This window comes from Giraffa tippelskirchi, chromosome 4 (genome assembly GCF_054371585.1).
Source record: "Giraffa tippelskirchi isolate mGirTip1 chromosome 4, T2T-mGirTip1v1.2.pri, whole genome shotgun sequence".
NCBI lineage: Eukaryota > Metazoa > Chordata > Mammalia > Artiodactyla > Giraffidae > Giraffa > Giraffa tippelskirchi.
In genome coordinates this window covers 205,906,688-205,924,286 of record NC_137278.1, presented here as the reverse complement: position 1 = coordinate 205,924,286, position 17,599 = coordinate 205,906,688, and the positions used below count along the sequence as shown (strand labels likewise).

General features: G+C 49.5%; 1 protein-coding gene across 8 annotated transcripts in view; it reads left to right on the top strand.

Annotated features, from left to right (window-relative positions):
* TCF20 (transcription factor 20) overlaps positions 1 to 17,599 on the top strand; it is an 89,666-nt gene that overhangs the window by 31,247 nt on the left and 40,820 nt on the right. For all 8 annotated transcript variants that reach the window (XM_081587798.1, XM_081587793.1, XM_081587792.1 and 5 more), the window contains exon 2: positions 10,789 to 16,479. In XM_081587798.1, the coding sequence (XP_081443924.1) occupies positions 10,825 to 16,479 (5,655 nt within the window). In that variant the 5' untranslated portion in view covers positions 10,789 to 10,824. The remainder of the gene's footprint in view (positions 1 to 10,788; positions 16,480 to 17,599) is intronic.

Here is a 17,599-nt window from a genome sequence, read left to right as displayed (position 1 = left end):
TGCTTGGTTGACACGGGAGTCATCAATAAGTGGATGTTTGACAAAGAACAAGCTATTGGCACAAGATACTTGATTGATTACTCAGGTAAAGTGGTAAGCAGTGGGGAAACCTGGCAGGGATGAGCTTGACTGGATGAATGTGATTGGCATCATCAGTGGAGGGTACACTTGCCCTCCCTCCCTGGCGTGATGCCCTGAGAAGAGCTCAGCGTCACGCCTCTGGTATCATTGCCAAGAAAGTGGGGCCCGAGGCTGGACGTGCATCCTGCAGAATGAGAGGACCATACTCTGTCAAGGACACAGAAGTCAGGAGAACACTGGGGGACCATTTCACATTGGCAAGATGTGAGGTGGGACAGCCTGTGCTCCTGGATGGGATCCTGGGCCAGAAAGGAAAAGGAAACATTGTTGGGACAGTTCACAAAATTGGAATGGACTCTGTGCACTGCAGAGAAGGCAATGGCAACCCACTCCAGTACTCTTGCCTGGAAAATCCCATGGACGGAGGAGCCTGGTAGGCTGCGGTCCACGGGGTCGCTAAGAGTCGGACATGACTGAGCGACTTCACTTTCCCTTTTCACTTTCCTGCATTGGAGAAGGAAATGGCAACCCACTCCAGTGTTCTTCCCTGGAGAGTCCCAGGGACGGGGGAGCCTGGTGGGCTGCCGTCTATGGGGTCGCACAGAGTTGGACATGACTGAAGCGACTTAGCAGCAGCAGCAGCAGCAGCTGTGCACCGGATTGCTGGTATAGTTGATGTTGCTGTTTAGTCGCTAAGTCACGTCTGACTCTTTTGTGACTCCATGGACTGTAGCCCACCAGGTTCCTCTGTCCATGGGATTTTCCAGGCAAGAATACTGGAGTGGGTTGCTGTTTCCTCCTCCAGGGGACCTTCCCAGGTGGCTCAGTGGTAAAAGAATGTTAATTTCCTGGTGTGGAGGGTTTTGTGCTGGTTATGTAGATGAATGCTCCTGTTTTTGGAAATGTACACTGGACTGTTTGGGGGTGATTGGGTCTTCAGCCTACTCTCAAAGAGGTCAGGAAGAAGCTAATGGGTATCTATACAGCGTATATATCATCTCCCTCAGTATCTGTAGGGGAATGGTTCCAAGGCCCCCTCAGACACCAAAATCGGTGGGTGCTCAGGTTCCTTATATAAAATGGCATAGTAGTTGCATATAAATCTTTCCACACATCATCTCTAGGTTACTTATAATATCTAACACAATGTAAATGCTACATAAATAGTTATAAACTCAATGTGAATATATTGTATAAATAATTGCTAGCCATGTGGCAGATTCAAGTTGTGCTTTTTATAACTTTCTGTAATTTCTCCCCTAATACATTTGATCTGCGGTTGGTTGAATCCGCAGATACAGACCCCATAGATAAGAGAGGGCTGACTCTATAGGTAATGAATATTTACAGGTAATGGAGCAAATGATATGAAGTATCATTAAATTAAAAAAGGAAGTGGTATTGTCAGTTGGGGAATCTTGTTGAAGGGGCTGTGTAAGCCCTGTACTATTGAACTTTTCTGTACATTTGAAATTATTTCAAAATAAGTTATATTCTGAGACCCTATTGAGATTGTGACTGGCATGTTACTAGTTTTATAAACTAGTCTGTAGGGAGTTGACCTCTGTATGATACTGTGTCGTTGCGTGTGGATACATTTGTGTGTTTCTCTGGTGGGTTGGTTTGTTTTGTTTTTCTTTTCTTTTTTGATTAGTTTATTTATCTATTTTTTAACTTTACAATATTGTGTTTGTTTTGCCATATATTGACATGAATCCACCATGGGTGTACATGTGTTCCCCTTCCAGAACCCGCCTCCCACCTCCCTCCCCATCCCATCCCTCTGGGTCATCCCAGTGCACCAGCCCCAAGCACCCTGTATCATGCATCGAACGGGTTGGTTTGTTTTTGAGCTCTTCTTTGAGGTCCTTCAGTAGAGTTTATCTGTACATGTAGCTTTTGCCTGCTTCTACTTTGAATTAGTCCTCTGATATTTGTTGTGTTGCTATTATAAAATGGAGCTGTTTTTGCCTACAGGTGGCAACACGGATTGCTTTCTGTGATCCTTTTTGTCTGTGAAGGTTTAGAAATTATATACACATACAACCTTTAAGTGAGGGAAAAAAATTAATAAATCTCAAAAGCCCTCAGGATTAACTTAGGAAAACCCCACAGGGAGCCCGTGTTCTGCGGGTCCCAGAGACACCAGCAGCCCTACCCTTTTCCCAGCAACTGTGGCCATCCTGCCCACAACGGTGGTCATCTAAGTTGGCACTGCAGTTATGAGACAGGCAGCTATCTAATGCATGGCATTGGGACCCTTTTGGCCTGTCCGGGAGCAGGTATATGGCAACTCCATGCAGTTACGGAAGCATGCAGTGATAGGATGCTACAGTCTCCTTGCTATTTGAGATTACGTCTAAAAATTGGACTGCCCACTCTGGGGTGGAAGTCAGTTGTCTTTATGCCTACTTCTGAAAAGTAGCTCAGAGCTGGTGTTTTGTGTGTGCACAAAATAGTGTGCCATCGCTCACTTGGGCACCGCCGTGCATGTGCAGTGTTAGTGCCAGGTTTTCTGAAGCGAGGATTTCTGCAAGTGCCTCTCTTCCCCACCTGCCCCTCGACAAGATATTTTTGAGGTAGTGTGAGAGGTATATTTTTAAAATAAGGTTAATGAAATTTTAAAGTGGTTATTTTCTACACAAGAATTAATGTCAGTAGAAATGAAAAGGAAGAAAATGCATCCACAGTCCTGCCACCCTGAATAATGGAAGGGTTTTCACTTTTCCATGCTGATTGGCCCTGGACCAAATGATTTCCAGATAGGTGCAACCCTAGCACAGGTTATTTTCCTTCATCTTAGTATATAAAATAAGCATTTCCTATGGTGCTAGAATCTTCACAGTTGTTTTCAATGAGTATGTACCATTTCATTGAGTGAAAATACCATAATATGTTTAATCATTTTCAGATGATAGAAAATTAGATTCTTGCCTGTCTTTACTGCTTGTAGATATCACTAGAGTGAATATGTTGGTACCTTGGTTTTTGCTTGGTTGTTTTGAGATTTCTTTAGGATAAAAGTCTAGTGAATAGAATTACTGGGTTGAAAGATATTAATATGTTTATTACCAAAGTGCTTTTTGAAGGGTTATAGTAATTAATGCCACTATTGTTTGTACCAGCTTCACCCCAGCCTCACCAGGTATCATATCATCTCTTCTTTTGAAAATTTAAAGCTGTAGTTCTGTGTCCCCACTTTTTGCCAGCGTGTATTTGATCACAGGTGAAGGTGGATGTTTTTTGTAGCTTGCACGGCTAATATAATATAGGTTTTTACCCTTAGAGAAGACTTTTTAGATCTGTGACATTCTAGTGGGTGTCTTTTCCTCTAGACTGTTGACTTGCAAATTTTGGCTGACTTGGTTCCTTAAGCTGTTTTCTAGGCTCCCAAACCAGGGGACAAGCCAGCACCATCAGCACATTATCTGATTCTTAAGGCTTAATTGTACCGAGACACCTGTAAGCCACTGAGAAAGATCTAAGCTCTGTTCATCAGCAAATAGAACATAGAATTTGAAATACCAAGTCAAATCTTCAAGCAAATCTTTTTGCCTGATCTACTTAAGAAGATCCCGTGTTTGCACATACATAGAGCAAATAACATAAAACTATCCAGGTATAGACAGTAAACTCAATTCTAGGAAACGTCACAATTCCTTTATAAAATGCCTCCCAATCTCTGCCAGTCTTGCTGCTGTTTCACAGAAGGCTTCTGCCAGAAGTACAGACTGGGTTGGGGTGGGGATTCCATATCCCACTTGGACATTGACTATGAATGTTTTGCTTGTTTTAACTTCTCTGAGCCTCACTTTACAAAAAGGAGCACTAATACTTGTTTAGAGCATGGTGAGGATTAAATACATTAATATTTATATAAAGGGCCTGGTGCAGTGTGTGACTTGTATTAGACATGCAGAAAATAGGCGATAGCTATCATTATTGACTGTTAGGATTTTTGTTTTTGGCCATGCTGCATGGCGTGAGGAATCTTAAGTTCCTCAACCAGGGGGCAAACCCATGCCTCCTGCAGTGGAAGTGCAGAGTTTTAACCACTGGACCTCCAGGGAAGTCTCAAAGTATTAGAAACTTTTAAAACTTGGATTCAAGTGCTCCCTGCTCAGTTTATGGCACAGTGAGAGAAGGGAAAGTGGGGTTTAGAACCAAAAGAATTTGAGCTATAGGTTATCAGCTTCAGTTTACCCTAGAAGAGTGACTTTTGGCAAATAACATAATTTATCTTTTTTTTTAATCCATAAGTTGAAATACATGTAAAACTACCAGCACCTCACACATACAATAAATGGTAGATATTATCATCAATAGCACATACCTTAGATAGTGGTTAAAGGCAAATCCTTCCCAAATGGTTTAAGGGCTTCCCTGGTGGCTCAGACGGTAAAGAATCCGCCTGTGATGCGGGAGACCTGGGTTTGATCCCTGGGCTGGAAAGATCCCTGGAGGGGGCATGATAACCCACTCCAGGCTTGCCTGGAGAATCCCCATAACAGAGGAGCCTGGTGGGCTACAGTCCATAGGGTTGCACAGAATCGGACACACGAGTAAGCACAAAGGCAAATACACTTCACTGTTTGTTTTATTAACAGAGAAAAGCTAACATGATCTGCTGTAAGGAAGACTTGTGGAAAAGGTCACATTTCCAGCGCTCTTTCTGGGAACCATGCGACCTGACTTAGTAGGAAGGAATTGTGGACCTAGGGATGTTTCAGAGATAGCCTCAAGCTGAGGGCAGGGCAGTGGCGCGAGGGGACTGAGCAGGTTTGTTTGAAAGGGTGTGCTTAGTCGCTTCAGTCGTGTCCGATTCTCTGTGACCCCGTGGACCATGGCCTGCCAGGATCCTCTGTCCGTGGGATTCTCCAGGCAAGAATACTGGAGTGGGTTGCCATTTCCTTCTCCAAAACTTGAAAGGGTAGGAGGAGCAGAAATGGGTGCGAACATGCCAGAGGGCCATAAGGCATGCAGAGAGGTAGTGCTATCAAAACAGCTGGTGAAGAAAAGCTGTTCCAGGAGATTGGTCCTGGGGAAGAGAGATTCTATTCTAGTCCAAGAAAGATGAAAACTGCAGTGACAAGGCTGGAGAGGTAAAGGGCAAATGCAGGTGGTGGAGAAGTTGCAGGGTTAGATAATACCTTAAATACAGAGAGTTCAAGCAAAAAATGAGTTTGGGGCCATTCTAAGGCATCTTCCTTAGAGTATCAAGAGATGATCATGGTTCTCCCTGGGGATAGGAAGTTGGGTTAGTTGAGGAAAGAACATTTTTGTTGTTGAGAATGAGTTGGTGACTGCCTAAAAATATATCCTGTCATCTTTATAGAGATTAATCCAGCCACAAGTGACAGTGTCTAGAGTCTTTACGTGCAAAAGTGGCTGTTCTGTTTCACCACCACCACCACCAAAAGAGGGCTGGAGACCTTGTCTGCTGTCCCTGCTGCTGCTGCTAAGTCGCTTCAGTCGTGTCCGACTCTGTGCGACCCCATAGACGGCAGCCCACCAGGCTCCCTGGTCCCTGGGATTCTCCCGGCAAGAATACCGGAGTGGGTTGCCATTTCCTTCTCCAATGCATGAAAGGGAAAAGTGAAGTCGCTCAGTCGTGTCCGACTCTTCGCGATCCCATGGGCTGCAGCCTACCGGGCTTCTCCGTCCATGGGATTTTCCAGGCAAGAGTACTGGAGTGGGTTGCCATTGCCTTCTCCTAGTCCCTGTGTGGTCATTAAAAGCATCACCATGTTCATGGCAATTAATAAGTCCTGTAGACCTGACCCAACCCATCCCTCGTGGTCAGGGTTCTAACCAGTTTAGAATCCTGGGCATTTCTTTCTTCTTCACCACTTGGCTGTGCATTGTGTCTGCCATTTCTAGGTGTTTTGTTATGGGAGGACTTTTAGACCTTGTGGTATATTGCATGAAATAGAAGTCTCTCACTCCCCAAATAAAAATATGTTACTCTGAAATCCTAGGATTGAGAGAGGAATGATACTAGTCGGAGTCCTGGTAGGAAACAGATAGCACACAGAAACTGAATAATTTCAGGAGCGTTTGTTTCCTTCAGGCATCCGGAGGCTTCTCTTCTAGATATGAAGAGTTGTGGTAGGGGAATTAGAACCTGCCCTGCTGTTGGGAGAACCGCGATTGGGATGGTCAGGGAAGCTTCTCCTGGCCATTCAGACCGAAGCCCCCCAGCGAGTGGTTCTCAGGAGCTCATGGGGAAGCTGCTGTGAGTCCGTGTCTGCTGCAGCCACCTCCGGGAGTTGTAAACCTTTCATTTTCTTCTGCCTTTCAAATCTTTCTTGTGCTTCTGTTTGTAAACTCTAGTCTGGATTATGCTGGAGGGTTCTGAAAAGGTAGCTCCCAGCTTGTGATCTGCAGAGAACTTAGAGGGTGTTCACAGTGCTGCTGAGTCGTCCACAGTGTGCAGACTGGGACTGTTTACCAAGGGTGAGCAGGGAGTGGGGACACCAGTGGAGAAAGTGGTGTCTCCTGGGCTGGCAGCAGTTAGGGTTGCTACCCCTGCGCCTGGAAGACGGGAGGAAGCCATTCTGGAGGCTGGAGAAGAGGGATCTCAGCCACTGTAGGGGGGCCCCAGGATGGTAAATTCCTCCTTCTCACTCTCTTCCTGCCTCTTCCCAGACAACTGGACCAGAAGCCAGAGGGGCAGTGGAGCCTCCTGAGTCTCTATGGTGACCCTCCCAGAACAGAGAGTAGGATGGAGGTGGGTGAGGAGTAAGGTTGGAGAGAAAGCAGAATAATCCACCAGACAAGGGCCAAAAAAGGCTAAATTCTGGACCTCACCAGTGCACCTCCATAGCCCTCCTGAAACCATTCAGGAGGTTAGGAAAATGGGAGAAAACAGGAAAGGGGACAATTGGGGAGGGAGGTAGCATTAGTGAACTTTTCAGTGTGTGGCTTGCTTCCTTTTAGAGTATCACATTTTCTTTACTACATCTATACTCATTCAAACGAGGATATTCAGATGTTTTTCACTGTTAATCACAATGCTATAAAACTGATTACACTGATGGCTTTGCTTCTCTTAAATGGTGGAATAGTATTGGATCAATGTATTAGCAGCTTGCCTGCCTGACCACTGCCTGCTAAGTCACTTCAGTTGTGTCCAACTCTTTGCAACGCCATGGACTGTAGCCCGCCAGGCTCCTCTGTCCATGGGATTCTCCAGGCAAGAGTAGTGGGGTGGGTTGCCATTTCCTTCTCCAGGGGATCTTCCCGACCCAGGGGTTGAACCCTCATCTCTTGCGTCTCTGCATTGGCAGGCGGGTTCTTTACCACTAGCGATTAGTAGCTTATTTATATGCTAATGCTGAAACTAAAATATTCTGGGTTTACATTTTCAATTGCTAGTATACTTGGGAGTGATTTTTTTCCCCTCATCTAGTCCAAAAACCACAATTATAATAGTAGGGAGGATGACATCGTTATATAGGACAGGAGACCTCCAAGTAAGGCCAAGAGCAGACCTCTGAAGGAAACTCACCCACACCTGTTTCCCTTTCTGGAGATGGGATTCTCCAAGGAGCCTGGCAGCCAGAGGGGAGTGCTGATGCTAAGGGTTCTTTGCTTTCTAGCAGTGCTTATTTAGGAAAAATTTGGGGCAAGTGGCAACATTGTTTATATATTCAGTTTTCAGAAGCCTGATTTTATTTGCAGAACGATTAATTAAACTACATGTAAGGTATTTATTTATGGAGAGATTATCTCTCAAGGAAGCTTTCCATTAAACGGCCAGATTTAGTCTTTTTGTTCTGTTTAAGCCGTGCATACTGAGACAGTCGTGTTTCTTTTGTGACGCCATGGACTGTAGCTGGCCAGCTCCTCTGTCCACAGCCTTTCAGCTGCCTTTTATTATGTAGAGAAGGCCTTTGGCTCCGAGAGCCAGGGTGGAACACCACAAACAGGAAAGATAACTGTGGACAGAAGCGGTCCTGACTACCTTAACTCCTACCCAGATGGCTTATTCGGGGGCTCCTTATGAGAGGGAAACAGAGAAGGTGGAGGCACCCACTTTGCAGGCTGACCTGTGACTGGACAAGTGCAGCTGTCACTCACCACAGCTTCCATCCTCTGATTTGTAGAGCTGAGAACATGGCCTGAGGGGCAGGCTGCCCGGCCAGCTTTGTGAACTCGGGGCTTGGTTTCCTCTCCTGGGAGGATACCGGTTTTGTGAGGATTCGATGAGTTGGTGCTTGTAAAGCACTGGTACAGTGTCAGGCACTGCAGCAGACACTCCAGTAGGAGTTACCTGGTGCCCAGCAGATCCGCTGCAGCATGGGGAACAGCAGTCTGAAGAGGCTGAGAAACGGTTTCCTTTAGATGCTGAGATTATTTGTACTTTGGGTCATGTGATCATATCATCAACCTTAATATCCGAGTAGTAGACTCTTGTGTTGCTGTTTAGACTCAAGATATTTCAGGAAGAAATGGCTCAAGCTTTTCAGAGTTTGGAGTTACCTGACCGTCTTCAGCTCCCATCCCTGTTTGCTTTCTGCAGTCTCCTCACAGCCCTCATGTGGACTTGAGTTGGATTTTTTCCCCTGGAACTGCAGAATTTTACAGGCAGAGTCTTAAGCATCATGTAGCTTTCAGATCCGTCATATTCTGTCTTCCCTTCCTGCCCTCCTCTCATAATCACCACCACTCCACTGCCTTGAGTTTGGAAGGTGTAGCCCAGTTCTCTAAGGCTCACCTCCTGTGCGTGTACTGGTTTACAGAATGCCTGCCATGTGCTCCTTACTGTTTTCATGAAAGGAGGATTACAGCACGGCACCAGATTTGTGCCCTTGAAAGTTGGCATTCTGTTGGGGTGGGGGCTGTGTGTATCTGTGCTGGTTAGGGGCAGACACTGGGGAGGAAACCGAGCAGGGGTCAGGAGGGCCCAGGCGGCGTGTGGAGCCAGCTGTGTGTTAGTAGGCTGGCCGGGGGGCCAGGCCGGCCAGGTGGCCAGCTAGGTGGGGGGAGGTGAAGGGGCCAGCCAGTGCCTGGAGGAAGGGCTAATACCTTTCCGTGTGGAAAGGCTGGTGGCCTGTCCCAGAAGCAAGGAGACAACAACAGAACTAAAGGAGAGAGAGGCCGAGGAGGAGGTCAAAGAGGTTATGAGGTGAGGGCGGCCCTCCCAGGCCAGCGTCACTCGGGATGAGATGGGGAACTACTGCAGGGCTTGGACGTGAGGCATCAACTTACCTGTAAAAAGGACCGTGGCCTTTCCTGCTGGCAACTCCTTTTTCGGCTCCCCTGAGAGGGAATTTAAAAGGTAGGAAAACTTTGTAGGAAAACTTTGTCTTAACCTACCCATGTGTGTTTTGTAATTTCTGTGTTGAATAATTGATTTTAAAATCCTTTGGAGCAGTTTGGCCTTTTCTTCATCTCTGACTCTGAGAAGGAGACAGGCCCAGGCGAAAGGCAAAATAAAATCAGCTCTTGATTAATTGTGTAAGAGGAATATTACGTTACGTGAGAATTACATTGACTAAGGTAATGCAGTGTTGACCGAATCAGATGACTTGGAGAAGAGTCTAGGTCCTAAGCTCGGTGAATTCAATTCTCCTCTGTATCTTTCGCTGTCCTCCCGTGTGACTGTTTGAATTCCTCTTTCATAGGAATGGCCAGTAGTAACTTTGTGAATACTATATTGACGAGTCAAAAACTACATGGGGGGTCAGAGATGCTGAAACTTCTTGCACACCTTTGGAAAAAATCTGGAAGAATAATCACTGCTACTTTGGCTTATGCTGCCTAGTCCATTTGCATGGGAATTGAAGATGGGGGGGCATGGTTGGGGGGAGTGTCTTGGACATACTTACGTGTCAAGAAGAGGTTAACCCCCTAAGATTTTATGTCTGGCTGAAGCAGTAAGGCACCCATGTGGTGATAAGAGTTGAGTGTCCTGGGCTCACCCAGCATCACAGGTTGGTGGTAGTTATAGTAAACCTGCAAGAACATGCATTGGGATATACGGAGCTGACTTCTGTTTTAAGTCGGGGAGGGAACAGGCCAGGGGAATGGACTGCCTTGTCATTATGTGAGGCTCTCACATAATGTTCACTGATCAGTCTAATAATATATGAAACAAACTAAATGAATGTGATTTTTCCTCACCCCTCCCCCACCAAAATAGCTGGATATTTTATTGACAATAATAATATAACCCCATATTTTAACCCAGTTGAATGGGGGGCGGGGCTCCTTTGTTAAAGAGTGAGGTCTTTACTGTAGTGAAGTGTACTGTACTTTGTATTTACCCAGAGTGTTTTCTTATCCTACTACCATAGACTTTGGCCTCACACTTACGGCCATTTCTCTGTGTATTTGCGTCTTTAGAAACAGATAGGATAAGAATAGGAAAGTGAAAGTGAAAGTCGCTCAGTCCTGTCCGACTCTCTGCAACCCCATGAACTATACAGTCCATGGAATTCTCCAGGCCAGAACACTGGAGTGGGTAGCCTTTCCCTTCTCTGGGGGGTCTTCCCAACCCAGGGATTGAACCCAGGTCTCCTGCATTGCAGACAGATTCTTTACCAGCTGAGCCACAAGGGAAGCCCAGATAAGAAAGAAAGGAGATGTAATTAACTTCACCTGGGCATCTGAATTTCCGTGTCCCCTCCATCTCTAGACTTGGCTTTGTTTGTCCTGGGGCGATGCGTGTCTAATGCTTCTCTTTTCTCCTTCTGTTTCCAGGAGGGCTGCTGGCCTGCTGCCGCGCTGCTGAGCAGTATGCAGTCCTTCCGGGAGCAAAGCAGTTACCACGGGAACCAGCAGAGCTACGCCCAGGAGGTGCACGGCTCATCCCGGATAGAGGAGTTCAGCCCTCGCCAGGCCCAGATGTTCCAGAATTTTGGGGGTGCCGGTGGTGGCAGCGGCAGCAGTGGCGGCAGCAGTGGCGGTGGACGACGAGGAACAGCGGCGGCGGCGGCGGCGATGGCCAGTGAGACCTCCGGCCATCAGGGCTACCAGGGCTTCAGGAAGGAGGCTGGAGACTTCTACTACATGGCAGGCAACAAGGACCCCGTGGCCGCAGGAACCCCGCAGCCGCCTCCGCGAAGGCCTTCCGGGCCGGTGCAGAGCTACGGACCCCCCCAGGGGAGCAGCTTTGGCAATCAGTACGGGAGTGAGGGTCACGTGGGCCAGTTTCAAGCACAGCACTCTGCCCTGGGCGGTGTGTCTCATTACTCGCAGGATTACACGGGGCCGTTCTCTCCGGGGAGCGCTCAGTACCAGCAGCAGCCTTCCAGCCAGCAGCAGCAGCAGCAGCAGCTGCGACAGCAGCTCTATCAGTCCCATCAGCCCCTGCCGCAGGCCACCAGCCAGCCAGCATCAGGCGCCTCCCACCTGCAGCCCATGCAGCGGCCCTCAACTCTGGGGGCCTCCGCCGCCGGCTACCAGCTGAGAGTGGGTCAGTTTGGCCAACACTACCAGTCTTCTGCCACCGCCTCCTCCTCCTCCTTCCCATCACCGCAGCGTTTCAGCCAGTCCGGACAGAGCTATGACGGCAGTTACAGTGTGAATGCTGGCTCGCAGTACGAAGGACATAACGTGGGTTCCAATGCACAGGCTTATGGAACACAATCCAATTACAGCTATCAGCCTCAGTCTATGAAGAATTTCGAACAGGCCAAGATTCCACCAGGGACCCAGCAGGGGCAGCAGCAGCAGCAGCAGCAGCAGCAGCAGCAGCAGCAGCACCCCCCTCAGCACGTGATGCAGTATTCCAACGCCGCCACCAAGCTGCCCCTGCAAAGCCAGGTCGGGCAGTACAGCCAGCCCGAGGTTCCCGTGAGGTCCCCCATGCAGTTTCACCAGAACTTCAGCCCCATTTCTAACCCTTCCCCAGCTGCCTCCGTGGTTCAGTCTCCAAGCTGTAGCTCTACCCCGTCTCCTCTCACGCAGAGCGGGGAGAACCTCCAGTGTGGGCAAGGCAATGTGCCGATGGGCTCCAGAAACAGGATCCTGCAGTTGATGCCTCAGCTCAGCCCAACCCCGTCGATGATGCCCAGTCCCAACTCTCACGCTGCGGGCTTCAAAGGGTTCGGGCTGGAAGGGGTGCCCGAAAAGCGGCTGACCGATCCCGGCTTGAGTAGTTTGAGTGCCCTGAGTACGCAGGTGGCCAACCTTCCTAATACAGTTCAGCACATGCTACTTTCCGACGCCCTGACCCCTCAGAAGAAGACCTCCAAGAGGCCTTCCTCGTCATCCAAGAAAACAGACAGCTGCCCAAACTCGGAAGGCTCCTCGCAGGCTGAAGAACAACTGAAGTCCCCGATGGCAGAATCGCTGGATGGAGGCTGCTCCAGCAGTTCTGAGGATCAAGGCGAGAGGGTGAGGCAGCTGAGCGGCCAGAGCACAAGCTCGGACACCACCTACAAGGGCGGGGCCTCGGAGAAGGCAGGCTCCTCACCAGCACAGGGCGCTCAGAACGAAGCCCCCCGACTCAGCACCAGTCCCGCAGCCCGAGAAGAGACCGCCTCGCCGGGTGCCAAGGACACGCCACTGTCATCTGACGGCAACCCGAAAGTCAACGAGAAGACAGTCGGGGTGATTGTCTCCCGGGAAGCCATGACAGGCCGGGTGGAAAAGCCTGGTGGGCAGGACAAAGGCTCCCAGGAGGAGGATCCTGCAGCCACGCAGAGGCCGCCCAGCACTGGGGGGGTGAAGGAAACCAGCCACGCATCACTTCCACAGCCAGAGCCTCTGGGAGGAGGCAGTAAAGGAAACAAGAGTGGAGACAGTAACTCCAGCCACAACGGGGAAGGGAACGGCCAGACCGGGCACCCCGCAGGGGGCTCTGGTTTCACAGGCAGGACTGAGCCCAGCAAATCTCCTGGAAGCCTGCGCTATAGTTACAAAGACAGTTTTGGGTCAGCCGTGCCAAGAAACATCGGCGGCTTTGCTCAGTATCCTACAGGACAAGATAAGGGGGACTTCACCAGTCACGGGGAGCGAAAGGGTAGAAATGAGAAGTTCCCCAGCCTCCTGCAGGAGGTGCTTCAGGGTTACCACCACCACCCTGACAGGAGGTACTCCCGGAGTTCTCAGGAGCACCAGGCCATGGCTGGCAGCCTCGAAGGAGCCACAAGGCCTAATGTCTTAGTGAGTCAGACCAATGAGTTAGCTAGCAGGGGCCTTTTGAACAAAAGCATTGGGTCCCTGTTAGAAAACCCCCACTGGGGCCCCTGGGAAAGGAAGTCAAGTGGCACGGCTCCTGAGATGAAACAGATCAATTTGGCTGACTACCCAATTCCCAGAAAGTTTGAAATAGAGCCTCCGTCGTCAGCCCATGAGCCTGGGGGTTCCCTTTCTGAGAGAAGATCAGTCATCTGTGACATTTCTCCACTAAGACAGATTGTCAGAGACCCGGGGGCTCACTCGCTGGGACACATGGGCGCCGACACCAGACTCGGGAGGAACGAGCGTCTCAATCCCAGTTTAAGTCAGTCGGTCATTCTTCCAGGTGGGCTGGTGTCCATGGAAACAAAGCTGAAATCTCAGAGTGGGCAGATAAAAGAGGAAGACTTTGAACAGTCCAAGTCCCAAGCTAGTTTCAACAACAAGAAATCGGGAGAGCACTGCCACCCTGCTAGCATCAAGCATGAGTCCTACCGAGGCAATGCCAGCCCCGGAGCGGCGGCCCACGATTCCATCTCAGACTACGGCCCGCAGGACAGCAGACCCACGCCAATGCGGCGAGTCCCCGGCAGAGTTGGTGGTCGGGAGGGCATGAGGGGTCGGTCCCCTTCTCAGTATCATGACTTTTCAGAGAAGTTGAAGATGTCCCCTGGGAGGAGCAGAGGCCCAGGGGGAGACCCTCACCACATGAGTCCACACATGACCTTCTCCGAGAGGGCCAACAGGAGTTCTTTGCACGCTCCCTTTTCTCCCAATTCGGAAAGCCTGGCCTCTGCTTATCACACAAACACGCGTGCTCATGCTTATGGGGACCCCAGTGCAGGTTTGAATTCCCAGCTCCATTACAAGAGACAGATGTACCAACAGCAGCAAGAGGACTATAAGGACTGGGGCAGCAGTTCTGCTCAAGGAGTGATCGCTGCAGCTCAGCACAGGCAGGAGGGACCCCGCAAGAGTCCACGGCAGCAGCAGTTTCTCGACCGAGTCCGGAGCCCCCTGAAGAATGACAAAGATGGTATGATGTATGGCCCACCGATGGGGACGTACCATGACCCCAGCGGTCAGGATGGCGGGCGCTGCCTCATGTCTAGTGATGGTCTTTCTAACAAAGGCATTGAACTGAAGCATGGCTCCCAGAAGTTACAACAAGAATCTTGTTGGGATCTCTCTCGGCAGACTTCTCCAGCCAAAAGCAGCGGCCCTCCAGGAATGTCCAATCAGAAAAGGTACGGACCACCCCATGAGACCGACGGACACGGGCTCGCGGAGTCTACGCAGTCATCCAAACCGAGTAATGTTATGCTGAGACTTCCAGGTCAAGAGGATCATTCTTCTCAAAACCCCTTAATCATGAGGAGGCGTGTCCGTTCTTTTATCTCTCCCATTCCCAGTAAGAGACAGTCACAGGATGTGAAGAACAGCAATGCTGAAGATAAAGGGCGCCTCCTTCACCCGTCAAAAGAAGGCACTGATAAAGCGTACAATTCCTATGCCCATCTTTCTCACAGTCAGGAGATCAAGTCCATCCCTAAGAGGGAGTCCTCCAAGGACCTTCCGAGTCCAGATAGTAGAAACTGCCCCGCGGTTACCCTTACAAGTCCTGCTAAGACCAAAATCCTGCCCCCGAGGAAAGGCCGGGGGTTGAAACTGGAAGCTATCGTCCAGAAGATCACATCCCCAAACATTAGGAGGAGTGCGTCCTCGAACAGCGCGGAGGCCGGGGGAGACGCGGTTACTCTTGACGACATCCTGTCTTTGAAAAGTGGCCCTCCAGAAAGTGGGAGCAGTGCTGTTCAGGACGCTGAGCTGGAGAAGAGAAAAGGCGAGGTGATAGCTGAGCTGGCCTGTCCCGCAAACCAGGAGCTGAGCGGAGAAAAGCCTCTCGCCCGGTCTTCGGAGGAGTGGCGCGGTGGTGGGGACGACAAGGTGAAGACGGAGACACACCCCGACGCAGTCACCGCTGGGAAAGAACCCGCTGGTGCCATGACAGCTGCGACCTCACAGAAGCCTGGGAGTAACCAAGGGAGACCAGACGGGTCCCTGGGCGGGGCAGCACCTTTACTCTTTCCTGACTCAAAGAGTGTGCCTCCAGTGGGCGCGCTGGCTCCCGAGGCAAACCCCAAGGCTGAAGAGAAAGAGAACGATGCCGTGACGATTTCCCCCAAACAGGAGGGCTTCCCCCCAAAGGGTTATTTCCCCTCAGGAAAGAAGAAAGGGAGACCCATTGGTAGCGTGAATAAGCAGAAGAAACAACAGCAGCCCCCGCCGCCACCCCCTCAGCCCCCTCAGATACCAGAAGGTTCTGCCGATGGAGAGCCAAAGCCAAAAAAGCAGAGGCAGCGGAGGGAGCGAAGGAAGCCTGGGGCACAGCCCAGGAAGCGGAAAACCAAACAGGCCGTTCCCATCGTAGAACCCCAAGAACCGGAGATCAAGCTGAAGTACGCCACCCAGCCCTTGGATAAAACCGATGCCAAGAACAAGTCTTTTTTCCCTTATATCCACGTAGTAAATAAGTGTGAACTTGGAGCTGTGTGTACAATCATCAATGCCGAGGAGGAGGAACAGACCAAATTGGTGAGGGGGCGGAAGGGCCAGCGGTCCCTGACGCCTCCGCCCAGCAGCACCGAGAGCAAGGTTCTCCCAGCCTCGTCCTTCGTGCTGCAGGGCCCAGTGGTGACTGAGTCTTCTGTGATGGGGCACCTGGTTTGCTGTCTGTGCGGCAAGTGGGCCAGTTACCGAAACATGGGCGACCTCTTTGGACCTTTTTACCCCCAAGATTATGCAGCCACTCTCCCCAAGAATCCACCTCCCAAGAGGGCCGCGGAAACGCAGAGCAAGGTGAAGGTCCGGCACAAAAGCGCTTCGAACGGCTCCAAGACGGACACTGAGGAGGAGGAAGAGCAGCAGCAGCAGAAGGAGCAGAGGAGCCTGGCCACGCACCCCAGGTTTAAGCGGCGACACCGCTCGGAAGACTGTGCTGGAGGCCCCCGGTCCCTGTCCAGGGGGCTCCCTTGTAAAAAAGCCACCACCGAGGGCAGCAGCGAAAAGACTGTTTTGGACTCAAAGCCCTCCGTGCCCACCACTTCAGAAGGTGGCCCCGAGTTGGAGTTACAAATCCCTGAACTACCTCTCGACAGCAATGAATTTTGGGTCCACGAGGGTTGTATTCTCTGGGCCAATGGAATCTACCTGGTCTGTGGCCGGCTCTATGGCCTGCAGGAAGCGCTGGAAATAGCCAGAGAGATGGTGAGTACGAGAAATCCCCCCCGCCGTGGCTCTCTGGGTTACTTCCTTTGGGTTCTTTTTCTTCCACCTTCGTTTATTTCAGCCGTACTTTTTATTCTTACAAATCGCATGGTAATTCCTCCCCAGTAAAGCCCCAAGACTAATGGACAACACAGGGAATATAGCTAGTGCTTTGTAATAACTCTGAGTGGAGTATAACCTTTAAAAATTGTGAATCACTGTGTTGTATACCTGTAGCATACAGTACATCAATAATAATAAAGCCCCTAGGCCCAGGTGGTGGACAGAAAATGAAGTAATTTAGACGTTTGTTTAGCTTTTATTTTTATCAGTAATTTGTGTTCACAGGTTACAGGGTCATGCTAGTCTCCTCCAGCTCATTAAAACAAACGTCAGTGTTGCACCCCTTCTCAAACCTGTCCTCTGCCAGTTTCCTCTGTTTCTGAACAAAATAAGCTTTTACTGCTGTTTGAGTTATCTATGGATCTTTTTTCTCGTTTTTCAACATCTCTCTCTGTAATACTGATGAAATTAATACTGTGGTTATAACGTCTTTCTTTTAAAACTTTTTACTTCCCTAGAATTACTAATTCATGTTTTTATTTGCTTTTTATTTTCTTGGACCACATATTTCCAATTCAAACTTTCCAAGGGGACTTTTGTTCTTCAGGTCTGTTTTATATCTGATTTTCTGGGGCATTCTTCATCACCATCATCATCTACTTCTTTCCTCTGTTGAATGCTGTTTTCTTACCCATGTCTTCACCTTACTTGGTCTGGGCCATCATTTAATGGTGTGCATCATCATTTAGCATTTTCATGAGAAAAAGGATGCCTGGGAGGCAGTAAGTTGAGATCGTGTGAATCGGGATGTCTTTTTTCCATCTTCATGTTTAACAGAAGGTTGCTTGGGTATAGCATCTAGTTGTCTCTCGCTGTCTTGGGAGTCGTGGTTCCTGACCTGTTTTTTAGCTCCTAGAGAAGGAGTTGTTAGAATTGACTGGAACTGCTCTGATTTTCAGGCCTTAATTTTGCATTGAGTCTTTCTCCTCTGAAAGCCTGAGGATCTTCTCATTTCCCTAGAGTTCTGAAATTTCAAACGATAGGCCTTTTTGGCCTT